The sequence below is a fragment of the Genypterus blacodes genome, unplaced genomic scaffold (assembly GCF_046128005.1).
Source record: "Genypterus blacodes isolate CSIRO-AG114 ecotype Tasmania unplaced genomic scaffold, CSIRO-AGI_Gbla_v1 ptg000003l_1, whole genome shotgun sequence".
Classification (NCBI taxonomy): Eukaryota; Metazoa; Chordata; class Actinopteri; order Ophidiiformes; family Ophidiidae; genus Genypterus; species Genypterus blacodes.
Window position 1 is genome coordinate 2,938,011 of NW_027466817.1, and position 24,770 is coordinate 2,962,780.

Below are 24,770 nucleotides of genomic sequence, written 5' to 3' on the forward strand. Positions count from 1 at the left end.
ATTGGATTTCACCAGCATTGATTTTTTTACTGAGGTACCTTATCAGCTGAAAGGCTTAATTCATTTCTTTTTAACGTTTGTGTGGATGAATGTTAAATTATGCGTTGTCATTTGGTCTGTAGGTTTGGCACATTTTGGATAAGAGCAAGTGAGAGATTTTCCTGGACACACCCACCAGTGACCCCTAACCCTTGAGACTTGCTAATCAGGTGAATTCAGCCGGTGTAGCGTTTAGTTTGTCAGAAACCCTGCAGCATCTCAAAAAAAAGCTAAAGTTGAACAGGTATTGAATTTGCATTGGATAATCATGGTCTCCAAATGATCCTTACTGATTATTTCAGTGGCCACTCCCTGACTTTTCCTCTAACACCACAAAAACATAAAACATAATATCCACTCACACACACGCTTCCCAGACGATGAACCTCACTCCATTACCTTTCTCTGTTGCACTAACCTTGGTCCAGAAATGTAAACTTGCTGCACAAATAGCTCATTATCTACTGTGATCTAATAGAAAATTAGTGGATCACAATCATGATGCCAAGGGGATGAAGCTCTTGGTTTAATGACCCAGTGGCCTGTCCTCTGAATGCAGCCAATACAACTTTAATACTTTGAATATAACTGTTACTGGTGAAACTCCAAGAAAATCCAAATCCTCAGCACGTTGTTGGCTCCATCCAAGCTCCATCCAAGCTCCATCCAGCTAGTGGGATTTCAGAGCTTCAGTGGAGCTATTTGCACTAAGTTTGCAGTTGTAAACGATGTATATCAATGGAATACACAAAGGCATGTATTATTAAATAACTGAAATGCTTTCCTTGTTTTTTTTTGTTTCTATTAATGCGAACTCATCTTGTGATCATTCTCCGCACTAGCTTTACCATGTTTTTGTTTACTTCATAGGTCAACACTTGAACTGCGTATAGTGGTGTGTGTGTCTGTGTGTGTTTGTGTTACATACCGATCACAGGAGCAGGCCACCAGGATGCTCAGAAGGTTGTAGATGATGAAGGTAAAGATGACAGCTGTGATGGTGCCACGGGGAATGGAGTTGCTGGGACTCTTCAGGTCACCTGGTAAGAGTTTAAAGACACCGCATGTTCACTTGCGAGTAGACAGGTTACACACAGAGATATGTACACACACATTCAGCTATACGTTACCTGACATGTTGGATCCAGCCATAATGCCGGTGCAGCCATTAAACATGACTGCGAAGACTGTGGTAAAGGTCATCATGTTTCCCGTTGTGTAATCCATGGTGTAGTCAGCTGTGGGAAGAGAAAGCAGCACATGAGGCATTTGTGCTTTCATTGACATGATCAGCATTAGGATCTTCAAACAACAAAGTCCTCTAGGTTCATTCATACCTTCTACACTAACACACAGCTAGAGAGCTACAACAAAAAACTATCAAAGAAATCAAATCTGTTAATGGAGCAGCATCTAGTCAAACGTAGGAGGTGAGATTTATCACAATAAAAGCAGCCAGGCTCTTCATGGAAAACAAACAAGTGTCCTCTCCATCTGTGATTAGACCTTTGAACAGTTTTGATGTTTATCATTGAAAACACAGGCTATATTCCATCTCATCCATTTAAGGACTTTGAGACTTTAAATTCACCATTTGCAACACTGTCCAAGAGTGATCATACACAACATTTGAACTTGTTCTTCTAGCAGATTCAAGCACTTTTACTTTTATTTATGGGTAGTCTTTGTAAGAAGTAAACCTCAATGTCTTTCAGGGAAATTTCGGGGAGACAATCGCCGTCTGAACTTATACACAACGGTCATTGAATCTTTACTCTACCCAGGAGCACATGCAGGTTTGACATTATTATTATTATCATCATCTTGGTTGTTATTCATTACTGTAGTACAGTCCTGTGGGTGCAGGTTTGTCTTCACATCTGTTGTAATCGTGGGATTATTCAAAGCTTGCACTTGTAATATTATGCACGTGTTCCTGAGTTTGTGTCCAAGTTAGTGCAAATACCAGTGATCATGTGTTTGGGTATAAATCCCTGCAAGCAGAGCGGAGTGCTTGCTAATTACATAGACTTTAGTTTTTTTACAGCCACAGATCAAGTAATATCACCTGGTTACAATGCAGGGAAACGATCAGACACACTCTGGAAAATGATGTCAGAAACTAGCTATGTGTGTTGCTTCAGTTAGATACAGTACATGTGATGTGAAGTCACATGATATGAAGTTATGCTTCCAGTAAGATGCTATATGAGCAGAAAAGACACAAAAATCTGCAGTTACTAACAGCCATAAAACTAATTTTGGTACAGTTTCAATACAAATGACAACTCAATCACTTCCAGCTTACCCCACAGGTTCCCAATCAGCGTGTCTATCTTAAAGCCGGTGAAGTTGGCGGTGGTCGGCAACGCCGGGCCCGTGTGATTGGCAGCACCAGGCAGGAGTATGGTGCGAGGACCGACGGCAAAGAAGCTGACAAAGATGGTACCCAGGACAAACATGACCACAATGAAGATGATGAAGCTGGCTTTGGCGTAGATGTCTGCACCGATCATGCACACCAACAGGCACACCAGGGCGATCCCTGTGGCATACAGCAGAGTCCACCAGTAGCCCACCGGCAGAATTTGGTAGGTGGGATTCACAATCACCCCATCTAGAAAGGAAAGGGAGGGTGTAGAGGTAGGAAGGAAGGACAGGGGGGGAAAGAAGGAATATTATAAACAAGGTCACTCTCCTGTACCGACACACAACTCTTCACAATGCTCTGCCCCTCACCCGTCAAACCCAGCAACTCTTACCTTCTGGAATGCCGAAGGTTGCAACCAAAGCCTCTACCAGACCCAGCACGTAGAGGGCACTGCCGCACACATTGGCCAGGAAGAACATGAGGCCGATGCTGCCGCCAAACTCTGGACCCAACGCTCTGCTGATCATGTCTGAGCAAAATTAAGGCGAAACACACAGGTCCTGCTGGGTAAACAGTGAGAAAGGGTGTTTGTCGTTGTACTTCTATTTCAACAGACACCAGCGAGGGGTGTTGGTATTCTCAGTATGCCCCTAATAAATATGCAATCAATTGAGTTATACTAGATCCCCTAATTCGTAGGTAGACCCATCCCGATATTTTGGCTCTTCAATAGCATAGGAGAACTTGATTAGAAAAGCTGGATTCAATTATCCGAGATAATTGCGTATTCCCGTGGCCATTGAGAAAAGGAATATAAATCGAAACCTTGATCAGTAAAGGTCTGACTGGCTGATAGAAAAGGGAGGACAAAGTTCTTCACCCAAGTGGAGCAAAGAGATCCTATTAAGAATTTAAAAGTGTTATATCCAAGGTCTGTTATTTTGTCATCAGTATTCCTCATGTCAGAGCAAATATTAGTGCACACAGGAAAGGATTAGTCTTCTTATTTTTGTACAAGGAACTATATCCTGAGCGGGTTTGAGCTTACTGATGTGTTGCCAAATCGTCAATCATTAAATCCTGCTAACTCATAAATCCACGTACAGAGAAGAGGCCCACGTTGGAGCGAGGACATTTTGGAATCAGGATAGTTTGAAATGTTGTGTCGTTAAAAGGTCTTAATTTAAGGTAAATGATAACTTAGTAGTCAAATTAGTGGGTCAGCCAAATTAGGTTTACAGTTTGAATTAGGTAAAAGATAAATATCAATACCGATACCAACCAAAGAGAGTTTTCCTCATGCATAATAGCAGTGTATAGAATCTTTAAGAATTAATGAGAATTATTTTGAAAAACCATTATGACATTTAGAACATTATGATGCATTAACAATGTAAATTCCTATATAAAATTTTACAGTGATTACAAATGATGTAGTGTGATGCATTTAGAACAATAACTTTGAAAGTGTAAAAAGGCACACGGAATCCAATATTAGATCAATCTTAGGTTTCATATATGTAAAATATATTGGATATGAACAGGATAAGATAAGAAATCAATCATTTGTCTGATCATTTCAGTCTGTTGTGTCCATTGCTCAGAGGTAATCAAACTATTCTATACAAATGTGGATTGTTTGATGTCTAAAATGTGTTTTAAAAACCAAAACAATGTGGCCTTCATGTGCTGCTCACTTGTAAACATGTTTCAAAGTGTAGCAGTCTGGGGAAATATGTGAAATTACCCATCCTGGCATAGAGACAGCATAGCTTGGGCTGAATTGAAAAACTGTTGCAGGGAGGCACACCACCCCCCTATTTGACAACAGTCTCTCATAGTGCTGATAATGAACAAATCAGCACCCATTCATTCTTACACAGAATGCAACACCAGCTACAGTGGCTGAATGAAGAAGCCAAATTCACAAACAAAAACACATAGAGTGCGTGTTCTGTTGCATGGGGTGTGTGTGTGTGTGTGTGTGTGTGTGTGTGTGTGTGTGTGTGTGTGTGTGTGTGTGTGTGTGTGTGTGTGTGTGTGTGTGTGTGTGTGTGTGTGTGTGTGTGTGTGTGTGTGTGTGTGTGTGTGTGTGTGTGTGTGTGTGTGTGTGTGTGTGCGCTCTCTCCATATCTTGAGCACATGTTGCGGTCATGTGCAGATCTCATGTGACGGTGCCTGCACAGATGAATACATAATAAGCGTAGTATGTGTGTGAAAAAAAGATACGATAGGCTCCTCCGGCATCCAGGGCTCCATTGGTGGAGATGGCACAGACGGACAGCACGGTCATGGAGATGATGAAGTAGGCCACGATGAACATGGCCACACCCTGGTACAGTCCACTTTGACCCACTAGGAATCCTACATTTAAGAAAAACACACACACAGGCAGAAATGAAAGTTACACATAGCAGAAGTCTGTCTGGTACAACAGCAATATGTGGTTACAAGAAGGAAGTTAAACTTTCCACGAAAAAGTCCACAAGATGGTGTTTCAAAAACTTGTTTTCAATATTGGAGTTAAATTCCCACTGTTTCACAGTGTCACATCAACCGCTTCTTTATATACACACAGTGACTTGATGAGGGTGCTTGTAGCTAGCTAGGAAATACAAAATAAAAATGGCAGTCATTTGCATATGAATCGCTGAAAACTTCAAGTGGATTCCAGTATTGAGAGATTTGTCACGACGCCTTGATGCTCAAGTATAATTTGGATCTCCAGTTAATAATACACTTCTGATCAAAGAGGACTCAGTTTATTTATTATATCATAACAGACAATCAATAGATGCAGTTTGGATCTGTACAGATTTGTGCTCTAATGAGTGTGTCTTTAAACGTTTCTACAACTAGCTGCAGTTTGAAAATATTCAGACTGTTCTGGTGCCTTACTTTGGTGAATAAAAAATCTATTCTATTTTATCTCACTGCCAAACTTAATGCAAGTTTAGTTAGACACAAATATGTTTGCGCTATTTGATCCTGACAGTGTTTTTTTAACGTAAAGTAGCTGAGAGGATGATACATGTGGTGATACACATGCAAGGCATTGTAAGGACAGATAGTACCCAAAGTAAATCCGAAAAGTCCTTTGACAGACGGTGTATGAGATGTGAATACAACAGAAGCAAAGATCTAGTACCGCAAGAACAAGAGTAAGTGTAAAGAAGCTAAGCTCCAGTCAATCACCAGGAAATAAATGCCAAGAGGCAGAGCCTGGAGGCGGATATACAAGGTGTTACTGTCTGTATGGCATGACACAATAGGGAAAAACAAGATAACCTCTATTTTGCACCGTTGCAAGTGACTCCACAGGATTCCATAAGGATCCAGTCAAAGGCCTGCACACCTGTGAGTGCCAAATATCAAACGGAGTGCTACAACTTACAAAGAAAACCAATGTCAGTGCCATAGTTCAGATGTAAAACACCTGAACAACTACCTTTTGTTAAATCGATATATTTTGTGCCAAAACTATTTGGGATGTTGGCAGCAACAGGTGATTAGAACAACATCAAGTCACATGCATCATGGTCATATTAAACACCAATTTCAGCAACGCTTTCTACATAGCGCGACCAATGTGTGTATGCGGTGCAACAAGTGTGACAAACAACATAGACCTGAACAGGAATCCGATGGCTAACAGCATTAGAGGATGGCAGAAGGCAGAGAGGATCATGTCCCATACACTGTACATGCATGTAAGCACTAATGGCATGTTGAACTATCATTATTAGAATGGTTTCATTTTTAATAATACATTTAATTGTACCATAAGACTTGCACACACAGCATAAGTCTCCTCACATCAGTCTGTGTCGAAACCTTAAAGGCTGGCAGACTTTGAGTAGTTTCACATCCACAATAAAACCCCTGTTGTAGTTCCTGTGGTGCTTTGTGAGAATAGTGGTCTTCAGTCCTTCATAGACTGCTGCTGTGTGTGTGTGTGTGTGTGTGTGTGTGTGTGTGTGTGTGTGTGTGTGTGTGTGTGTGTGTGTGTGTGTGTGTGTGTTGCGCGCGCAACAGCAGCTGACATCTCACGAGACCCAGGGGGTTTGAGGGTGGTTCAAATAGGAGAGTTAGAATATAACTTGAGGTAGAGAGACAGAGAAACCTAAACTGAAATTTAGCAAAGAGCGGTGAGCAGATGAGGACAGAACATGTGGACAACTATTTTTAAGAGCTTCAGCCATCAGCCGCCACCCTTTTACAGCAATAACAGCAGAAATATGAAACTTGCAACCTGTGTGTCATATGCACATAATTATTAAAGCCTTTATTGGGATGAAGTGGATAAAAGTTGCTCCTTTTCCACTGTTTAACAAACCCAACACTTCTTATCTGGCATATTGCCCCAGAAGCAATAATTTAACAAATATATTAAACTACTACCGATTTGTAGAATGTAAACATCGAAAATATCGAGCACAATAAACTGCTATGTCCTCCTTAAAAGGTCAATGAACCTCACTTCCTCAGCACAGGTGAGTGTGTCCTGCCAGTGTGGGACTCACTTCACTGCTCACATTACTAAGTGATGAAGACATTCGCTGAAGGAGACCTCGATTGCACCATTGTCTGAGTAAAGTGTTTGTGTGATCTTATAGAACTCAGCATGGGTCCTTCTCTATACACTGGGGTTGAATGTGTGCAATCGCCACACTTTCCTATCATACACCGCTATCTTTCATGCCTTAGGTGGTTGAAACTCCTTATCTTGTGCACATTTGCATGGAATCCAATCAATGCAGTGAGAGCTCTGATTCCCCCAAAAGTCAACCATAGTAATATTGATCACTTCGCCAATACAAATGTGGAATGAGTGTTCTTCCAGTGATAACAGGGACTAACACTTTGCTTATCACAACAGATTCCTCATACTGTGCCTACAACACCAATCAAGATCACATGTTCACATCTGTGATAGGCCAGCATCAGTAAACAAGGTGGTCATCATTCTGTGAGATTAGAAAGCAAACAACAAAGTTGAGTCCAGTAATCTGTTTTAACTCAATCAAGAGGACCGAGAGAAGGAAAACACTCTCCTGCTGACCTGAGGAATTCAACCACTTTGCAAGATTATGTACAGAACTTTGAGTGAGGCTGTTTTGAACTCTACTAGGAGTGGTGGAGGCGTGTCTGCTAGTCATATCCACTAAGTTTACAATGAAATACAACATGAATGACAATAAAACATACAGAATGTTAATCTAAACCACAACATCAAATTTGTACATTGGTATTAGAGCAGAAAGTCTGACATATTCAAACTCTGACAAAAGCAACATTGTGCTCATTGGCATTCCAGGTGACAGGAAGGGAAGTGAAAACCTGTTAAAAGAACAAATACCACTATAAATAGTATTACAGTGAATTCACACAAGGGCTTCACTCTTCACAACACAAATGCTGAAAAGACTCACTCCTGTAACTCTTCGTTGTCTGTTTATCTAAATCTCAATAAAATCTTACAATTCTGAATAGAGTTCCTTATGCTTGTGTTTAGAGTGTTTACTGCACTTACCGATCCTGAGGAAGAGCACCACGCTGAACATAGACAGCAGGGTGGGGATCACCACGCCGAAGAAGGTGGACAGCTTCTGGGGTTGCCGGTTCTGGGCCGACTTGCCCCTGTGTCTGCCCGGGTGCTGCTCCGGGGTTTGGCCGGGCAGCGATGAGCTCCGGCCGGATTCATTGACGCTGTTGGAGAGGCGGTAGTGGAGAAGAGGCGTCCGCTCCGTCATGATGAAAACTCCGCCAAAGCTTTCATAAAGCGCTTAGACAGCTTCACTCTGTACCTAATAACACAACATGTTGATCCCTCACAAAGCAAGGGATGCGTTGCTACAAACTTAAACAACTAATTCCATCTTCAGCTTTACTAAAAACAAGACTAAAAGCAGCGCCAAACAGCCGATGACTTATTCGAGAAGCCTGTTCATTTGCTCAGTCTGTCCCTAACTGCTCCTAGGAGAGTGTGGTCTGATTGACATCCACACACAAACACAATGTTTGTCTGCACAGCTGTTAATAAACCCCAGAATGCTGAGATTTGTCATGTGATTCACTCCGTCGAACATTCTTCGCAATAAGTTTCCGGTTAAGACCTTCAAAATAAATGCTTGTCACGAACAACCTCAGTGTTTCTCGATCATCACAGTGTGAATATAGGATGCATTTTAAAAGCATATACAATAAATACAACTCGAACGTCTCTATTTAATCCAATACTAAACTGAATTAATTAGAAAACAGATTGTTGTCTTTGTCCAATTAATAGTACAGAGGATACTGTGGACACCGCAAGAAAGAAAGTTCGAATATGAAGTAATATTATACAAAGTAATATAAAGTCGATTTATACATACAAAAACAAAGCGATCATCCCACGTATGAAATGAAATAAATAATGTTGCTTTGCTTTGCCTTGCCTTGCCATGCAAATATGAATGAAAATTATGTGCAGTGTAGCGTGCAGTCAGATAAAGCGGACGGATAGTTTATGAAGTGTAGAATGAAATAAAACAAATAAAATTTGCTCAAAGGAAAACACAAAAACAAATCACATGAAGTAACTTCAAGGGGTCACACAAATAATAATGATTCTTGAAATACATAAAATGATTAGCCTGCGACCTAATTTTTTTATAATATTCTGATTTTGACCATAGATGCAGTGATGGTAAATAATCTACACCCACATGTGCGCATTTTGGCATTCTGCTTTTTTATTTTTAATCCCCTCACTTCCGGTTTCTTCATACGTCTGTGTGTTTACCTTGATCCAGATTTCTGACCTGGACTTTTTCGTGTTTTCATCCGGTCTAACGCGACCATGTGATCATGACAACTGAGCCAATCGCTGCGTATTTCTTGCCACCTGCAGACCACGTGATCCGTGTCTCAAAAATTAGAGCTTTGAATAATTGGACATGGGTGAGTGATTCAAAGGAAGTGCTCTGTTCTTCCTCTTGCCACTGCAGAGAAGTGTGTATCTCAAGACTTCTAACCAAGACTATTTTCACCTTTCTTCTAATAAGTTTTTGCCAGAGTTTTCAGAAATAAAAACACAATGGCATCTTCATCTTGTCTGCCACATCGACTGTGAACCCACAGAGCAATTATTCCTCTCTTCTTTTGATTGATTATAGGCAGTATTTTTCTCAGAAGCAGTGAGCATCACTTGTCAGAAATATGTCCATTTTGTACTTTAAACAGTTTTGCATTGACTGTTAAATTGTTGCCATAGGAAACAGATTCATTGCCTATCATCAATCAAAACAAAACAAAACATTTATTGAAAACAATAAAATGACCTGCCAAACTGTACTCTACATACTATAGATCATATGTAAAATGACATCATTGCTCAGACAAAAGGCTTCTGGCTTCTGGTGAAAAGTACCAAAGTAACAAAGTCCCTGATAACTCCCCCTGTATTCACATTCATCTCTATAATAGACAATCCATCAACAATCGTGGTGTAATCTGAGAATTTGCGAATGTGGCGGCGGCGTCCTGTGAAGGTGAACAGGAAACGGCAAAGAAAGTTTGGACTTGTTATTCGTCATGTAAATTCACAAACAGGAGTGTGGAGATGTAGTTGATTGTCCATGTCAGCAGATGGCAGTCCACCCCTTCTTTCTTCTTGGCACTGAGCCATGCTGGTTGTGCGGTGGAAGAAGTCACAAAAAACATGAATCTCACTGGCTGGCCTGTATATGAACCAATGATGCAATTATTTCACTTATATCGCAAATTGTTATATCTCATACGATTTAATATGTATATGATCAAAACAGCACAGAGATTTGAATTTTCAGAAGGATTCACTCATACATCAGTTATGCCATTTGTCATGTGATTATAATTTCATAACCTAGTTTAACACAATTTATGAAACAAGAATTTTGAAAACATTGAACATGGTTTGTTGTGGTTTGTTCAGAGTTGAGCAGAAGAGGAAAAACAGTACAGAAGGAAAAAAACGATCTCTCAGAGGCCTTCTTAGACCAGCAACACAGTTCCCGACAGGATCACCTCATCCCAGAGCCTTTTAATCACAAACTAGTTCAGGAAAAAAAATGTGTTGCCGTGCAATTTACGATCACATTCCATTCATACAGCAAAATCAAACTGGACCATGACAACGTGTGGACCATAAAACAGGACTGCAAACGCCCAACACCAATCTGATAAATCTAAATGACAGATTTTCTGTAGCCTCTGAATGGTCAAAGCTCATCTATAAACTATGTCGGTTTTGACCAGATTTGAACATTTCAAGTTGACAAATTGTGTAAATTACAGCTTTAAAAGACTGATGTGAGTGTAGATATTAACATTGTGTTCTCTCCTTACATCATTTCATTCAGGTTACATAAGAATCTTTGCCCTTTTATATCTCCTTCCTCCTCTCTCAGGCTTTGATCCAGAGGTCAGAGTTAAAGCCCAGCTGCCTTCGGGATCAAACACACACACAAGCGCGCACGCACGCACGCACGCACGCACGCACGCACGCACGCACGCACGCACGCACGCACGCACGCACATACATACATATACATACACTTATACATCCTGATATCATGCATGTAGGAGGTTTTATGGGTTTCTCTAATGTCCGTCCTCACAGTGTCTGTCTGTTTCTACAGGAGATGTCTCACATTGTAAATATGCACAGGGTCCATGCAACATTTTACTGTCCCACTGGTCACTGAGCCCATGGGTGCACCTGTAAACCAGCGCCATTGACAACACGCCAGCCACGCGCCGATCCCAACCAGCTTAGCCGACACACTCAGTTTCCCCTTCACAGTGCTGCTTTCGATGCCTCTGCGCTCTGGGGCTTTGTGTGTTGGAGTGTGCACGAGTGTGTGAGAGAGATAACACACGTTGAAGGCCAGGTTTATTTAGAATGTTTTTTTATTACTAAAGTTAGCACTCAAAAATGAAATGTAATGACAATAAAGGTCACAGACAAGAAATCAGATGGAGCGCAAGGAGATGCAGGATGTGGGAGGAATGAAGGGTTGACAAACACACACACACATCCACACATTTGCACACTCAGTAACAACACTGTCTTAAAGGAAATATTGTCTCTAGGACAAAATGCAATCAAAATACTAAAATGGATTCAAAGAGAATGAACCAAATGGCTGCCAGGGGAGTGAGACAAATGAAGCCAACAGTCTTGAAGATGCCACAGGAGAGTCAAGGAGCCTGCAGACAGACAGGGTCATAGGGTCATGGTGGACTCCTGCGCCTCCCTTGATTGTTCAATCAAAAAAGTCATTCATTAGTCTGTTGTATTGGCTGTCATCTAAATCAGAGATTCACCCAACAATGGCTGTGTAAAGTGAGAAGGTGACAACAGATCAGATGTGATGAGTACTTAATGCAAATTCCTGTTAATTCCAAAGGTTTCTCTTAACATCTGAGATCATTGTATTATATTGATCGTATCTTTCTAGTCTAAAATCAGTGACACAGGGAGCGGAGCTGTGACGGCCTTTGGAATCCATTTAGCCTGTTAACAAATGGCCACACTCCTCATCACCAACAGCTCTGGACAAATTTGCAAAGCTAATAGGTGAGGAGATTGGGAACATTAGGTGATCAAATTAACAATATAAAATGTCCCATTATTAGTGTGAAACATGGTTCCTGGAATTTAGCGTCGCTGCTGAATATGAAATAAAGCAAATGGATACAACGGCTGTGGAGACTTTAAAGTAGAATACGTTTTATAAGGGAAGATGAAATGTATTCTTATAATGAGTTCAAGGTGATCATTTTTCCACCCTGGTACTTTATGTGTGGGAGGTCACTCAGAATCAATCAAATTTTGAGCAGCATTTTTCCCTTTGAAGATTTTTAAATGTGACAAATTTTGTCTTTTGTGCTGCTAGTCCTTACTAATCTATTCATGCAGTCCAATCCCAGTGGACTCTTCCTCGCTTACATAACTGTACCCGCTGCTGTATTATCTGTCAGCGGCAATCCATTTACGATGAGAATGAACACACACACGATCGCACACACAAACACATACGCTTTCATTTCACAGGCACATTCACCGCCTTCCCCTTGATCTTTATAAAGTCAACAGTTATTGCCTTAATAATCATTAAACCCCATCATTAAACTGTAAATGCTGTAAAATAATCCCTAATATTTCCTCAGATTGGAATGTTTTGTTAAACACACTGGAACATATTAAAGTGTCAGTCAGTCAGTCTCGCTGTCATTAAGGGAATCATCCTTTGTTATCAGACATATGTGCATTATTTGGAACATTTACCTGTTTTAAGCTCCAATTTAACTGCTGCACAGGTCCAGCACTCAGATGTTGTAAATTTGTGAAATGTTTTTGCGTCATTGCATGAATTTTATGACTTGCTGTTAAGACTGTAAGATTGCTGGTGCCTGATATGATATTAGAGATAAGTGTTAATATTTTCAATATAAGAGGTGATTGTTAGGACGGTTCGAGGAGCAGTTGTTTGGCCTGAACATCGCTATGGCGTTGGCAAAAGTGACCATCTTGTCTCTCGTGGTGTTTGTCGTGGCGATTGGATCTTCTGCTGCCAAAGGTATTTTTCTGATCTGCCAGTACTTTCCTTTCCTCTCCTTCTGTCAATTTCTGGTCAATAGAGGACCCCGTTTGTAACTTGTAGAGGTTGGATGTGCTAAATCATAGTTAACATCTGATGACATCAATGTCCGATCCTCCAGTGAATCATTCTTGAATTGTTGTCAATTTTCTGTTTTAAACCTTACTGTGTAGTTCTTTGTGACTCATTTACTTCTCTGGAGAGTTTTGATGCTTTTTCAATCTAGGCTATGATACTCACACTCAGCACACACAGATTCCGTCTTATGGACTTGTTTTGTAAATTCTTAATCCAAATCAGCAGAAGAGGTTATCTTGCATTCACCCTTTATCAGTGAACTGCCGTGTCAAACTCCCCGTTAACAGTGCAGAAAGAAGTACTGTTGTAGATAAAAGAGAAAGAGAGAGAGTTATGACCGCTGTTGCCACTCACAAACCTACAAAAACTCAAAGTCCTCAAGACCTGAACAAGAGCATGGAATAGAATTGATGTTTTTTCTCTACATGATGCAACTAAATGAAAAATATGACTTTTGCTCAAAGTGTAGAATTACATACGCAGAGTCGGAATATGAGTTTTTGAGAATTGAAATAGGTTCCAATTCTTGCCTCAAAAACACTGAAAGCTGATTTCTCTCAATATTCAACAGCTTAAGATTTTCATGTTAGTCACCTAATATATTGGGTTTGTGTAAGGTTTGTTGTATGTCAAATATCCATATATATATATCAAATAGTCAAATTTCACACATATATTTCAATCAATCAACCTATTCTGTGTTGATTCCAATAAAGAATCCAAACCTCACATCGACAATTTTTTTCTTCACTTCATAAATAATTCAAAATTCCAATAAATAAACCAAAATATCTTCTGTATTTAAGGGCATTCAATTTATATCTCATAATAAGTCCACATTTTCATGTTGTTCTATCTCCTCCGAATGTCTGGAATGTCTTAATGCTCGTTTGCTGCAAACAAATCAAACTTTTAGTGAAGCAAAGGACAGGCATTACTTAAAATCATGCCACAAGAAAAACTGGTGAAAGGTCAACAGTCTCTGGCCATAATAATCTAGAAAAAAGCTGATATCCTGTTGGTGCTGCCAACTGATCATTAAACTGACGGTACATTAGTCCATTGCTTGTTAATTGTTAATGTTAAGAAGTTAATGTTGGTAGGTCTCCAGCGATACGATGGCACCTTTAAGACACAGTATCATGTTTGTTTACTCCTACAGTGGAGGAGGAAAACCCAGAGTTCTGGAGGTCGCAGGCCAAGAAGACTTTGCAGGCAGCCCTGGACAGGAAGCACAATACGAACGTGGCCAAGAACGTTGTGCTTTTCCTGGGGGATGGTGAGTTTCATAAGAGTCAATTTACATGGAAGAACCAGGAATAGATGCTATACACTTTTATCTTTCTTACATTGGTCTCTCCTGCTTTCTGTGACATCTACACTAACCAGTTAAGAAACTATCTATTCCAATAGGCTAAAAACAAAAAGACAATGTGTTCTTCTATCTTGGGTATGTGTATTAGGTTTTGGAATCACAACATATACAGCGGCTCGTATCCTCAAGGGACAGCTTCAGAACCAGACTGGAGAGGAGACAGTTATGACCATGGACATGTTCCCTCATGTGGGCTTGGCTAAGGTACACACACAAACATACACTAACATGGATAATTAGACTGATGTGATTTATAGCTTCCTGCACAATAGGTTCATAAATATACATTATATATACATACATACATACATATACATATTTTGAGTTGTGTTGTGTTCCCCTTAATTTAAGTTAGTGTACTATCCCTGGGAGTTTGTGTTGAACATTTAACAAACCTTAATAAGATTAATTTCCAGAGAAAGCGTCCATTAGGGGCTGAACTGAGCTGAATGATGCCTTTTAGATTCATCCTCTTATTTTAAAGTTCTGTATGAGGCCAGTGAGTGAGGACTTGGCTGGCATCTGTATCATGACGTCTTTGGTCTAATGCAGCTGATAAAGAAGTATAGAATAGACTGCTGCTTTTCGAAGAGGTGACCTTCAAAACTCAGTGTGCACAGTGGTGCTACAACAAGGGGGTGTAGTAGTAGATCACTGATTTGTTTTGTTGTTTAAATCTGTACAAAACTGATTTCATAAAACCATTTTATTGCATTTATGAATCAGTTCCTGTTTTATTCTACTTTTCCCTGCGGTTGTATTTGTATATTATTTCCTGTTACATTTTGTCCGTGGGATCAATACTGTTTCAGCTTTATTCACGCTCGTCTTTTTTCTGCTGTCCAGACTTACAGCGTAGACTTCCAGATTGCAGACAGTGCAGCCACAGCCACAGCTTACCTGTGTGGAGTGAAAACCAACCTGAACACGATAGGAGTCAACGCAGCAGCTCGCAATGGAGTCTGCAAGACTCAAAAGGGCAATGAGGTCACGTCCATCCTGAAATGGGCCAAAGATGCTGGTAAGTTTGAACAGCAAAGTTCAGCATTTGTAAGGTGATTTGTTTGTTTATGGTCTTACACTGGAGATGCATATTTGGTGGAGTGGTTTGGGTTATTTATATTTCAATCAGAGTTTCACCCTGAGTCTCCACCAGCGGTAGTGTTCTGACAGGTACTGTTCCTTTAAGGCCCCTCTCTGACTCAAACAAAAGAAAGAGCTAATACAGCAGCTAATGCGATGGTAATTTCACGCTAATAGAGCTGATAGACTTGCATGAACATGAATACATAAGGGATAATTATGAAGGCAGATTTGTTTTTTAAAGCTGTGATTAAAGTATCAAATGGGATTTTGCGACTGGTTGGTACCTTGAGCACCCGTGTCATGTCAGAATTTAGCTCTGGGCCTTGACAAAAGGGAGATCTGTCATGTCTTACACAACCTCAGCAAATCCTGACTTTACAGCCGAGCAGCCAACTGTAAGCTGCAGTGCCCCATCAGATTGTTGCAACATTATAGGGCCACTCCGGATCGTCGAGCAACAGCAACCCCCAGCTGCAGGACAATGTGCTGGAAAAGCACCTTGACTTTTATTATGGTCCACTGTTATCAACGCTCATAAATATCTCCTGCACTCTTGACATTGCCCTGTCCTCAACACAGCACTGGAGAGACGAACTCGCTATGTGTTAGTTGTGAGTGTGTGTTTAGGCCATAGAGAGTCTCTTTTACCACAGCCAATTTATTCTACATGCATTCTGTGAGATATTGGAAAAAAACAATTAGATTTTTCAGCCTCACAGAACTTTGAATTTGTTCTTACGTCAATGACTGTAGCCTGTGTGAGCCATGAGACAACACAGTCAACCATGATGCTCCCTCCACCATGAGGTCTTGTTGTTTTCTTATAACATAGTTTTGTGCATTTTTACCCAAACAGTCAAATTTGTCTGTTTGTCTGACTCGTTACTCCTACCAATGAGGTCATGTTGTTGCCTTGGATTGTCTGTTAGAGCATGATCACTCTAAATGTTGTGGACCAATTTATTTGTGATTGTTATTATTGTTATTATTGTGGACATAAAAGCTTTGTGGTAGATTTCAAGACGGATCAGGTTCTCTTTTTTCAGTTATTACTTCTTCTTTTTTTTACCACCATTCATACTGTTTGTCCTGTGTTCACACTACAGTTGGCTGTACTGTCTCTGCTACCACCAGATGGTAGCAGAGACAGTACAGCCAACTGTTAAAAACGCTTTTATTTGCTGTTTGCCTGTGGTGGATGAAACATCACAAGCAAGTTTCAGGTTTCTGCTAATTTATTTTAAAATTGCTCACAAAAGACTAGAAACCAAGTACAGCACTTAAAAGATGTAAACCAATCAATCAGGATTTATCCATGTAACAAGTTTCATATAATGTGCTGTATAAAATTGAGGAATTCAATAACCACATATATAATGGTTATATAATATAATATAATATGCGTTATAAATACGAATGCGAATAAATATGAGTCAAAATTCAATGCTGCATTTACTAAAACATGACAATAACCAGTATCATCCTCTGTTCCAGGCAAGTCTGTTGGCATTGTGACAACTACACGAGTGCAACATGCCACCCCAGCAGCCAGTTACGCCCACAGCGCCAGCAGGAAGTGGTACAGTGACGCTGACATGCCTGACAGTGCCAAGAAAGATGGCTGCACCGACATCTCCGCTCAGCTACTCAACAACACCGACATAGATGTACGGTTCATCTCTCTTTGTAGCATTTCACTGTTTGCTCCCAGTTTGTGTCTGAAATTGCGTATGTGTCTGCGTCTTTGTCTCCAGGTGATCATTGGTGGTGGTAGAAAGTACATGACCCCAAAGGGCACCAGGGACCCAGAATACCCCAGAGATTTCAGCTCCAGGGGCAAAAGATCAGATGGGCGCAACCTCATCAATGAGTGGCAGAAATCAAAAGTGGGAAAGGTAAAACAGTTTCTTGTGTCATATGCATAGCAACAGCTTGAGGGAGAAGGCTCTAAACAAAAAGCCGGATTAGGAAACTGCAAACCTTTGGCCAGTTGTAAGGCAGCGAGGTGTGAAATCAGATGAACAGACCCATGAGAAAGTGTATTTTCATGAAAGAGTAACTAAATAAATGTGAAAGCAATGGAAAGCAATGCTGGTCCGAGGGAGCATAGTTGTTGAGTCTCTGTCACTTTCTTACAGAGCTCTGTGATATAGTAGGGACCAGGGGACCGTTTAAATTGGACAGTTGAACTAAATTCTTACAAATGATTCATACTGAAGCTGTATGAAATGGCCCCAGGTTGTTTATGTGGCCAGTAGGGGGAGCTATTACCAAGTTAATAGTCTGCGCACCATGGTTACGTCTCATTGGGAAATGATAATCTGGTACATTTTCTGTATTTATTCAAAGTGTAAAAACAGATTTTTCTTTTTACCAGAACAATAAGAGGATAAGTCCTGGTGAACTGATTGCCAACTAACAATTCCTGTTTAATTCAAAATATGTTGGGCTGCTAACCACAATACTGCTGTGATAATGATGTATAATTATCTCTGCATTATTTGCTGTGTAGTTGTCAGGTTACTCATAACAGCTTTGTTATATTTTTCAAATATCTTCTGTAGATTCTAAGTACTTCAGTCTGAATCTAACTGAATCTATAATTTCTATTGTGTAATATAACAGGGAGTGTGTGTTAAACATTGTCAAAGTTGCATAACACCCACAACATACAAAGCAACTATTTTAGGCCAGGTCAGGCCTGACACAGCTGATCAGTCAGAACACAGCAGGATTTGGGGGAATGAAAGAGACAGTCAGTCCAGTTGCACAGTAAATGGGAGCAGTGGATGAATGTGTTTTGCTTCATAAAATTGGATTGCAACTGTTTAAGAACAGACAAGTGAATGAAAATAGGAGCATGAAAATCTATGTAATGATCTATGTAATATCTCAGCTACTTATACAGCCTAACAAAATGTGTTTAGACTCAAAGGATGATCTGTGACAACCTGATCATCACAAATTCAAGATTATGACTGGATATAACTGGATATTATAAAACGATGTCAGCTGATGCAGCCTGTCTTCCTTGCTCTGCATTAATTCATGCAATGCTCCATATTTAGCAGGTAGAACCGTCGTGGAAAGCACACTGTTGTCTCAGTCAGTCAGCAGACTCATGAGGTGATGTGTTCGTGTGTCTGTTAATATGTCTGTAATATTGACGGCTTATTATTGGTGTTTAAAAGTATTGTCACTGATTGAGGACAACCTTGAGTGATCTGAGGACACTCAGCAAAAGAATGCGACAAAGAAAAATACTTTCAGTGACTCATAACACACTTATATCTTTTCTCTCTTTTGTATATGTGTCCTGTGTAAATGTGTCCTGTGTGTGTGTGTGTGTATGTGTGTGTGTGTGTGTGTGTGTGTGTTGTCATACAGGTAGCCCACTATGTATGGAACAAAACAGATTTTGATGCTGTTGACCCTGAAACCACAGACTACCTCATGGGTTAGTTTTGCTCTTTTTGCTCTTTGTTGCTTTTCTTTGCACTGCAGTGGTACATAAAGGCCACGTTTTCCCATCAGCCCCTTTTATGAAGACAACAATGTACTGAGCCATGTCCCCAATTCTCTCGCTGCCTTATGTCAGTTTCCTTCAGTCAGTCTGAATACAAACAACATCTATCAACATTTATCCATCACATTCATATCTAAAGTAATTTCGGAGGACCAAATATTTCTACTATCTGCATTTAGATGTTTACAGAAATGTGAGTGGATAGAGAATAGCGAGAAGGAATAACAACAGGAATGTATTGAAAGATTCTGTGTGCCGTTCTGTTACCTTAACCAATCTGGCTGTAACTCAACAGCCTTCAGCAGGAGTGCTGATGTGATGTGATCCACCAGATGGTTACACCTGTTTGCTGCAGGGAGCTAAGATGTTGATATCAAGTGTCTGCTGTTCCTGTTTTCATTGACATTATAATATTTTACCCTTTAATAGGACGATAAAGGAATGCAGGAGTAATTCTGCATAAACATCTTGCCTGTTGCAACTTTTCATTCGCTTTACCTCTCTTGCCCCATCAGCTTTGTTTGAACCAGGCGATCTGCGCTATGACCGGGAGAGGGACCCAAAAATGGACCCATCCCTCGTCGAGACAACAGAAAAGGCCATCCGCATCCTCCGCAAAAACCCTAAAGGCTTCTTCCTGCTAGTGGAGAGTGAGGATAAAAGCATCATCCAATCACCTAAACTCAAACTCCTCACTTAATCTGACAGCCTAAGGGAGATTCACGAATCCTTAGTGGGAAGGGTTGCTGCTAAAATCAAGAGTAAACCATGTGGCTTGTTCAAGTGTAATCAATTGATTCCTTGATCTTGTGAATAATCACAAAGGGAACATAGACAAGTGGCAATCAAACAACATTTACTGATACGGTTTATATATTTTAAAGCATAAAGATCTATTTTTGTACTTGCATGCAATGGCAAACTAAATGCTGAAAGCGGGGTAGTTTGAGTCCAAACACAAACTAACATCTTGGGGAACAGTGTGTACCTGCAGTAAATCCGATGACTTGACATCGATTCTGCATACAGCTCGATGTGTTTGCCGCAGTGTGTGCTCGCGGTGTGTTGCTCGCTGACATGTTTCTGTTCCACACGGCTGCTTCCCTAGCCTCCTCATCCATCTCTCCTTTAATCTGAGGCAGCTGCCTGGGGACTCCGTGGTGCTATTCAGTGTCTTCACAATGACTTTAAAATAACAAGAAAATATATATAAATAGAAGCGGGCATATGGTCCACACAATCACTACAAGCTCACTGAGACCGCAACGGATTAACCTGAGTCCACTTTACTTTTAAGCAAGAGCAGCAAAAGTCCTGAAGTTTTCTTCGTATAGTGGTCACAGGGACTTTAAATAAATTTGATCTCACAGTAAAAGGGTTGTCATGAAATTTTAAAAGCCCTTCACTCAGTGTGCAGAGCAGTGGTGCAACAAGAGAGAAGTCAATCAGTGTGATTTTGGCACATTGAAGCTGTTTAAAGGTTTCATTTAAAATAGGAACATGTCCCTTTAAGGCTCAGCTTTGGGAGCTGCTGCATCTCACGTCTGTCGGAAAAATGCACTGATTCTGTTGCCAAATTGCAGGACTGGATTGTCTAAGAAGTGATAAATTGTCTCAGAAGGCTGCTCTGTGACACTGTGTATTCTATCAATGAGACAGACAGGATAGCAATTTAAATGTCAGATCTTCTGTTCTTCTACGTGATTTATATTAATTTTCTGTGCTTGCTGGGAGAATTTGTGCAGTTTCACTTTGAAGTCTATCTTGGAAAAGAAACATGGGCATCACCACTAAACTGTTGTCACAGAACTGAATAACCTTGAATGGAAAAATGCTTTGAAATGTTTTCGGAAGACAAATCCGAGAATATGATATGACGTCTGATTGTCATGTGATCCATGTTGATCTTCAAAAATGCCTGTAGAAACTTTAAATGACAAGCAGCACTGTGAGCCGATATGTAACCAGCATTTCTCTTTAACCCCTCCCTATCTGGGACAGGTGGCCGCATTGACCAGGCTCACCATGATAACCGGGCCTCCATGGCGCTCCACGAGGCAGTTTCCTTGGATTACGCCATCGCCAAGGGCCTCGAACTAACCAAAGAGGAGGAGACTCTCACCGTGGTCATGGCTGACCACTCCCATGCTTTAACTTTCAATGGGTATCCCTTCAGAGGGGGCAGCATTCTGGGTAATTATAAACCTCCTGCAGTCATTCTTGAACTTTGCATTGCTTTGATTTAGCGCTCCACCAGCCATTCCTCCTTTTCTTCCTGCAATCTTTGCTGCATCCACCCGTTCCCCCCTCCAGGTGTGTTAACTCCCTGCGTCAGCAGTGCAGGTGGTATTTTGTGTTTGTTGTTGAGTGTATGTGTGTGTGTGTATGTGTGTATCTCAGATACACGCATGGCTAGCTTCCTCTCAGATTCAGTCTTGCAGTCAGTGACAGTTGCGGCTTGACATTTCCTCAGTGTTCTTTCCCTGCAATTACAGCACAGGTACACGCGCACACACACACACACGCACACACACACACACACACACACCAGCAGCAGTCCTTCTATTTCCGTCCCTCACTTTCTTCTTCTCTCTCCTCTTTCTACCCGTCTTGGACCAGCCACTTCCCCAAACATTATTCCCCTGTATATTCCCTTGACTCTATCAGTCCCCCTCCTCTTTTAATCTCTGTTATGGTCGAGTCTTTATCTCCTTCGCTTACTCTTCTCTCTCTTTCCTCTCAATCCTTTTTCTATTCCCTCTTGCTGGAGACAAAACATGATGAGAGCAATGCCATAAATGTGACCCTATATTCCTATATATCACCTGTTGATAGTCCATCAAAGGAACATAAGTTTGACTTTTATATAAGGATCTGTGTCTTAGTTGTCAACAAATAGGCATTGAATATCAACAAGTCCCACCTATGTACAATTCTTCATCAAAATCTGTGGGTTATTTTTGAGAAATCCTGCTCATAGTCATACTGTACAGCCAAACAGGCAAACAATTTACAGTGAAAAGAAAACCTTGTTAGCTTGCCACACAAAGTTTTCTTTCTTTCTCACAGCACATTCCATGCATTCATTCATTTAATAGATTTCATTTAAACATCCATTTAATCTCCTCTATTTCTCTACCACAGAATTAATGGAGTGTGTGTCTTGTTCTTTAAAGAGCTGTTAGTCTACTAAAAAAAATTCCATTAGTTCAACTTTACTGGAGAGTTTCCCCCAAAGGTCTAAATATCACTTTTTAAGGCATTTCCAGCTTACCAAGAATAAAATCCCCTTCTGGAAATATTTAATAATTCTTCTTTTTTTGGAGAAGCGGGAAAGTATTCACATTTAAAGATTTAGCCAGAAGCTGTGTCAGTATCAGGCTTTAAACCTTATATTGATTGAATACTTGTGTTATATCAAGCTGCTCCCGCCTCACTGCTCCTTCTCACTTTTCCTCGACACGATCCTATCCTTACTTTGCCCTCCTCCTCCTCTTCCTCCTCCTCCTCTCAGGGGTGCAGCAGTGATTAATGTGCTTGTGAAGCTCTGAGCTCTTCATCAGCAGTGAGACTCGCGAGGCTAAAGGCTCGTGTGGAGAGAAGCACTGAGACCACGTCCACACTAAGCCAGCTACTTTAGAAAATCTATTCCACTTTGTTAAAGCCTCGTGTCCACACTGAGCCTCAAAACCAAGCTCTTTAGAAACATATTCCACAGCAGCCAGGAATCTGAAATTGCCAGCGTTGCATTTTGAATGAACTTGCTCAGAAGTCAACTTTCTCTCATCTTAACTTTCTCTGTGTTCACTCATTTGGACTTGGAATTTACAAAATACAGGTGTAACTTTGTGGGCATTTATTTGATTGGTGTTTTTAACAAATCACTGTTTTACACCTGTAGTGTTGTGTGTTTGTGGCTTCACTGAAACACGATGTAATATCATAGACATAATTAGGTGAAAACAACAGGGCTTCTACCTGCAGAGCAGCTGGACTGTAAAAATCTTTCCAATATTTTTCTGCACTTGTGGTCGAGGTTGTTTTATTATCTTCCTCTAACATACTAACCTTTTGCTCTCGCTGTGAATTGGCTTTCCATTTTCTTCCTTATGGTCCATGGATTTTTTCCTTGTATCCCTGGAGAGCTCTGGATGGGCTGGGAACCAATGCATCATTGACCTGTAAAGCCCTTACTTTGGCTATAAGACGACACGACTTGACTTGATCCATCTCTTGCTGCTGGTGTTGGGATTCACCAGGAGGGATTTGGAGCAAAATCCTCCTGCAGAACAAAGTATTGAGAGGGAAATCAGTGAGATTTGGCTACTTTCCAGTTGTTTTTGGCATTTTAGCACAAGGGAATGAAGATGTTTTTATAATACCCATGAGGTCTTGACCCTCCTCTGTCAATGTGGGTGTGTAAATCTGAAGTACAAGACCAAAACATATTAGAAGAGTAGAAATTAGTAGTATTAGCAAGAGCAGGAGAGAACATGTGTGAGGAGTTTCTGTGTGTGTGTTTGCAGGTAAATCTCCACTGTGGGCCTCAGACATGCTGCCTTACACCACACTGATGTACGGAAACGGACCTGGAAACAAAATGGTCGATGGCAAGCGTGCTGACATCCGCTATGTCAACACAAGTAAGACATGCACATTACTTCAAATTCTGCAAGTTACTTCAAGTTTTTCACATCTTTTTTCATCATGTATCCAGTTTCATTCATTCATTCATGCATTCCATACAGGGATGAAGACAGTCAGTTTAGTTATAGCGAATCAAACAATTCCACACACACTGAGTATAACATATCTCTGTTTTGTTTCTAGAAACTAAAGACTACCACCAGCACGCCTCTGTGCACACTGCGTCGGCCACCCACAGTGGAGAGGACGTGTTAGTGCTTTCCCGGGGACCCATGAGCCACCTCTTTCAGGGTGTCAATGAGCAGAACGTTGTTGCTCATGCCATGGCTTATGCTGCCTGTGTGGGTGCAGACCTGAGGCACTGCCAGGGGCCACACACTCACACACCTTTGGTGAAAACCATCTACAACAGAGCCCCAACAGGGGGGGCACCCTGGTTCATCAGCACCCTCCTGATTGCACTACTGTCACTCAAATTCCTCATGTAATTATATATCCATTTTCCTGACCAAACCCTTTTGATCCATCTACAAATGTAACATTAAGGAGGTCAAAGGTCAGTGACAGTTTATCAGCAAATGGAAGAACAGTGGCAGCAAGTTTCATGTGTTCACATTCAGTTTATAGTTCAGAGCGCAGTCAGATTCACCAAAGTGTAACGTATTTAATCTTAATTGTATTATTTACGGGATACATATATTACAATACATTTTTGCCTGAAAAATGCACATTCGGTTGTCAGAATAAACCATTTTTGAAACCTTTGCATATTTTACTTTCTTTATATCATTGTGCTTTCCCAGTAACATCAATCAAATCTGATGTGGTGTGAAATTTAAAAAGTTCTAACGTAATAAACAAAAGACAAGATACCGTGCACAACTTCAATTAAAAAGATGCTCATCTCATCTGTTTTTGCAAATGAAGTCTTCATATATTTAAAAACAACTTGTACCATGTCAGAGCATTTGGGCCTTAAAAAGAATAAGCTTTTTCCTTCTCTATCAACAGATTTTTAGT

At 40.6% G+C, this 24,770-nt stretch overlaps 2 protein-coding genes across 2 annotated transcripts in view; one reads left to right on the plus strand and one right to left on the minus strand.

Annotated features, from left to right (window-relative positions):
• Window positions 1-8,450, minus strand: part of LOC142993631 (solute carrier family 12 member 9) — a 52,646-nt gene extending 44,196 nt beyond the window's left edge. Inside the window, exons 1-6 of the mRNA XM_076144408.1 lie at window positions 7,944-8,450; window positions 4,640-4,774; window positions 2,802-2,939; window positions 2,348-2,656; window positions 1,170-1,277; window positions 968-1,079 (exon numbers count right to left, since the gene is read on the minus strand). Of these exons, the coding sequence (XP_076000523.1) occupies window positions 968-1,079; window positions 1,170-1,277; window positions 2,348-2,656; window positions 2,802-2,939; window positions 4,640-4,774; window positions 7,944-8,163 (1,022 nt within the window). The 5' untranslated portion in view covers window positions 8,164-8,450. The remainder of the gene's footprint in view (window positions 1-967; window positions 1,080-1,169; window positions 1,278-2,347; window positions 2,657-2,801; window positions 2,940-4,639; window positions 4,775-7,943) is intronic.
• Window positions 8,451-12,944: 4,494 nt separating this feature from the next.
• On the plus strand, window positions 12,945-24,238 carry alp3 (alkaline phosphatase 3). Its single transcript, XM_076142568.1, has 11 exons — window positions 12,945-13,017; window positions 14,279-14,395; window positions 14,580-14,695; window positions 15,338-15,512; window positions 17,072-17,244; window positions 17,332-17,472; window positions 18,965-19,034; window positions 19,619-19,753; window positions 21,105-21,296; window positions 23,630-23,746; window positions 23,934-24,238. Exons 1-11 carry the CDS (start codon window positions 12,945-12,947, stop codon window positions 24,236-24,238), a joined length of 1,614 nt encoding a protein of 537 aa, XP_075998683.1.
• Window positions 24,239-24,770: the final 532 nt, after the last annotated feature.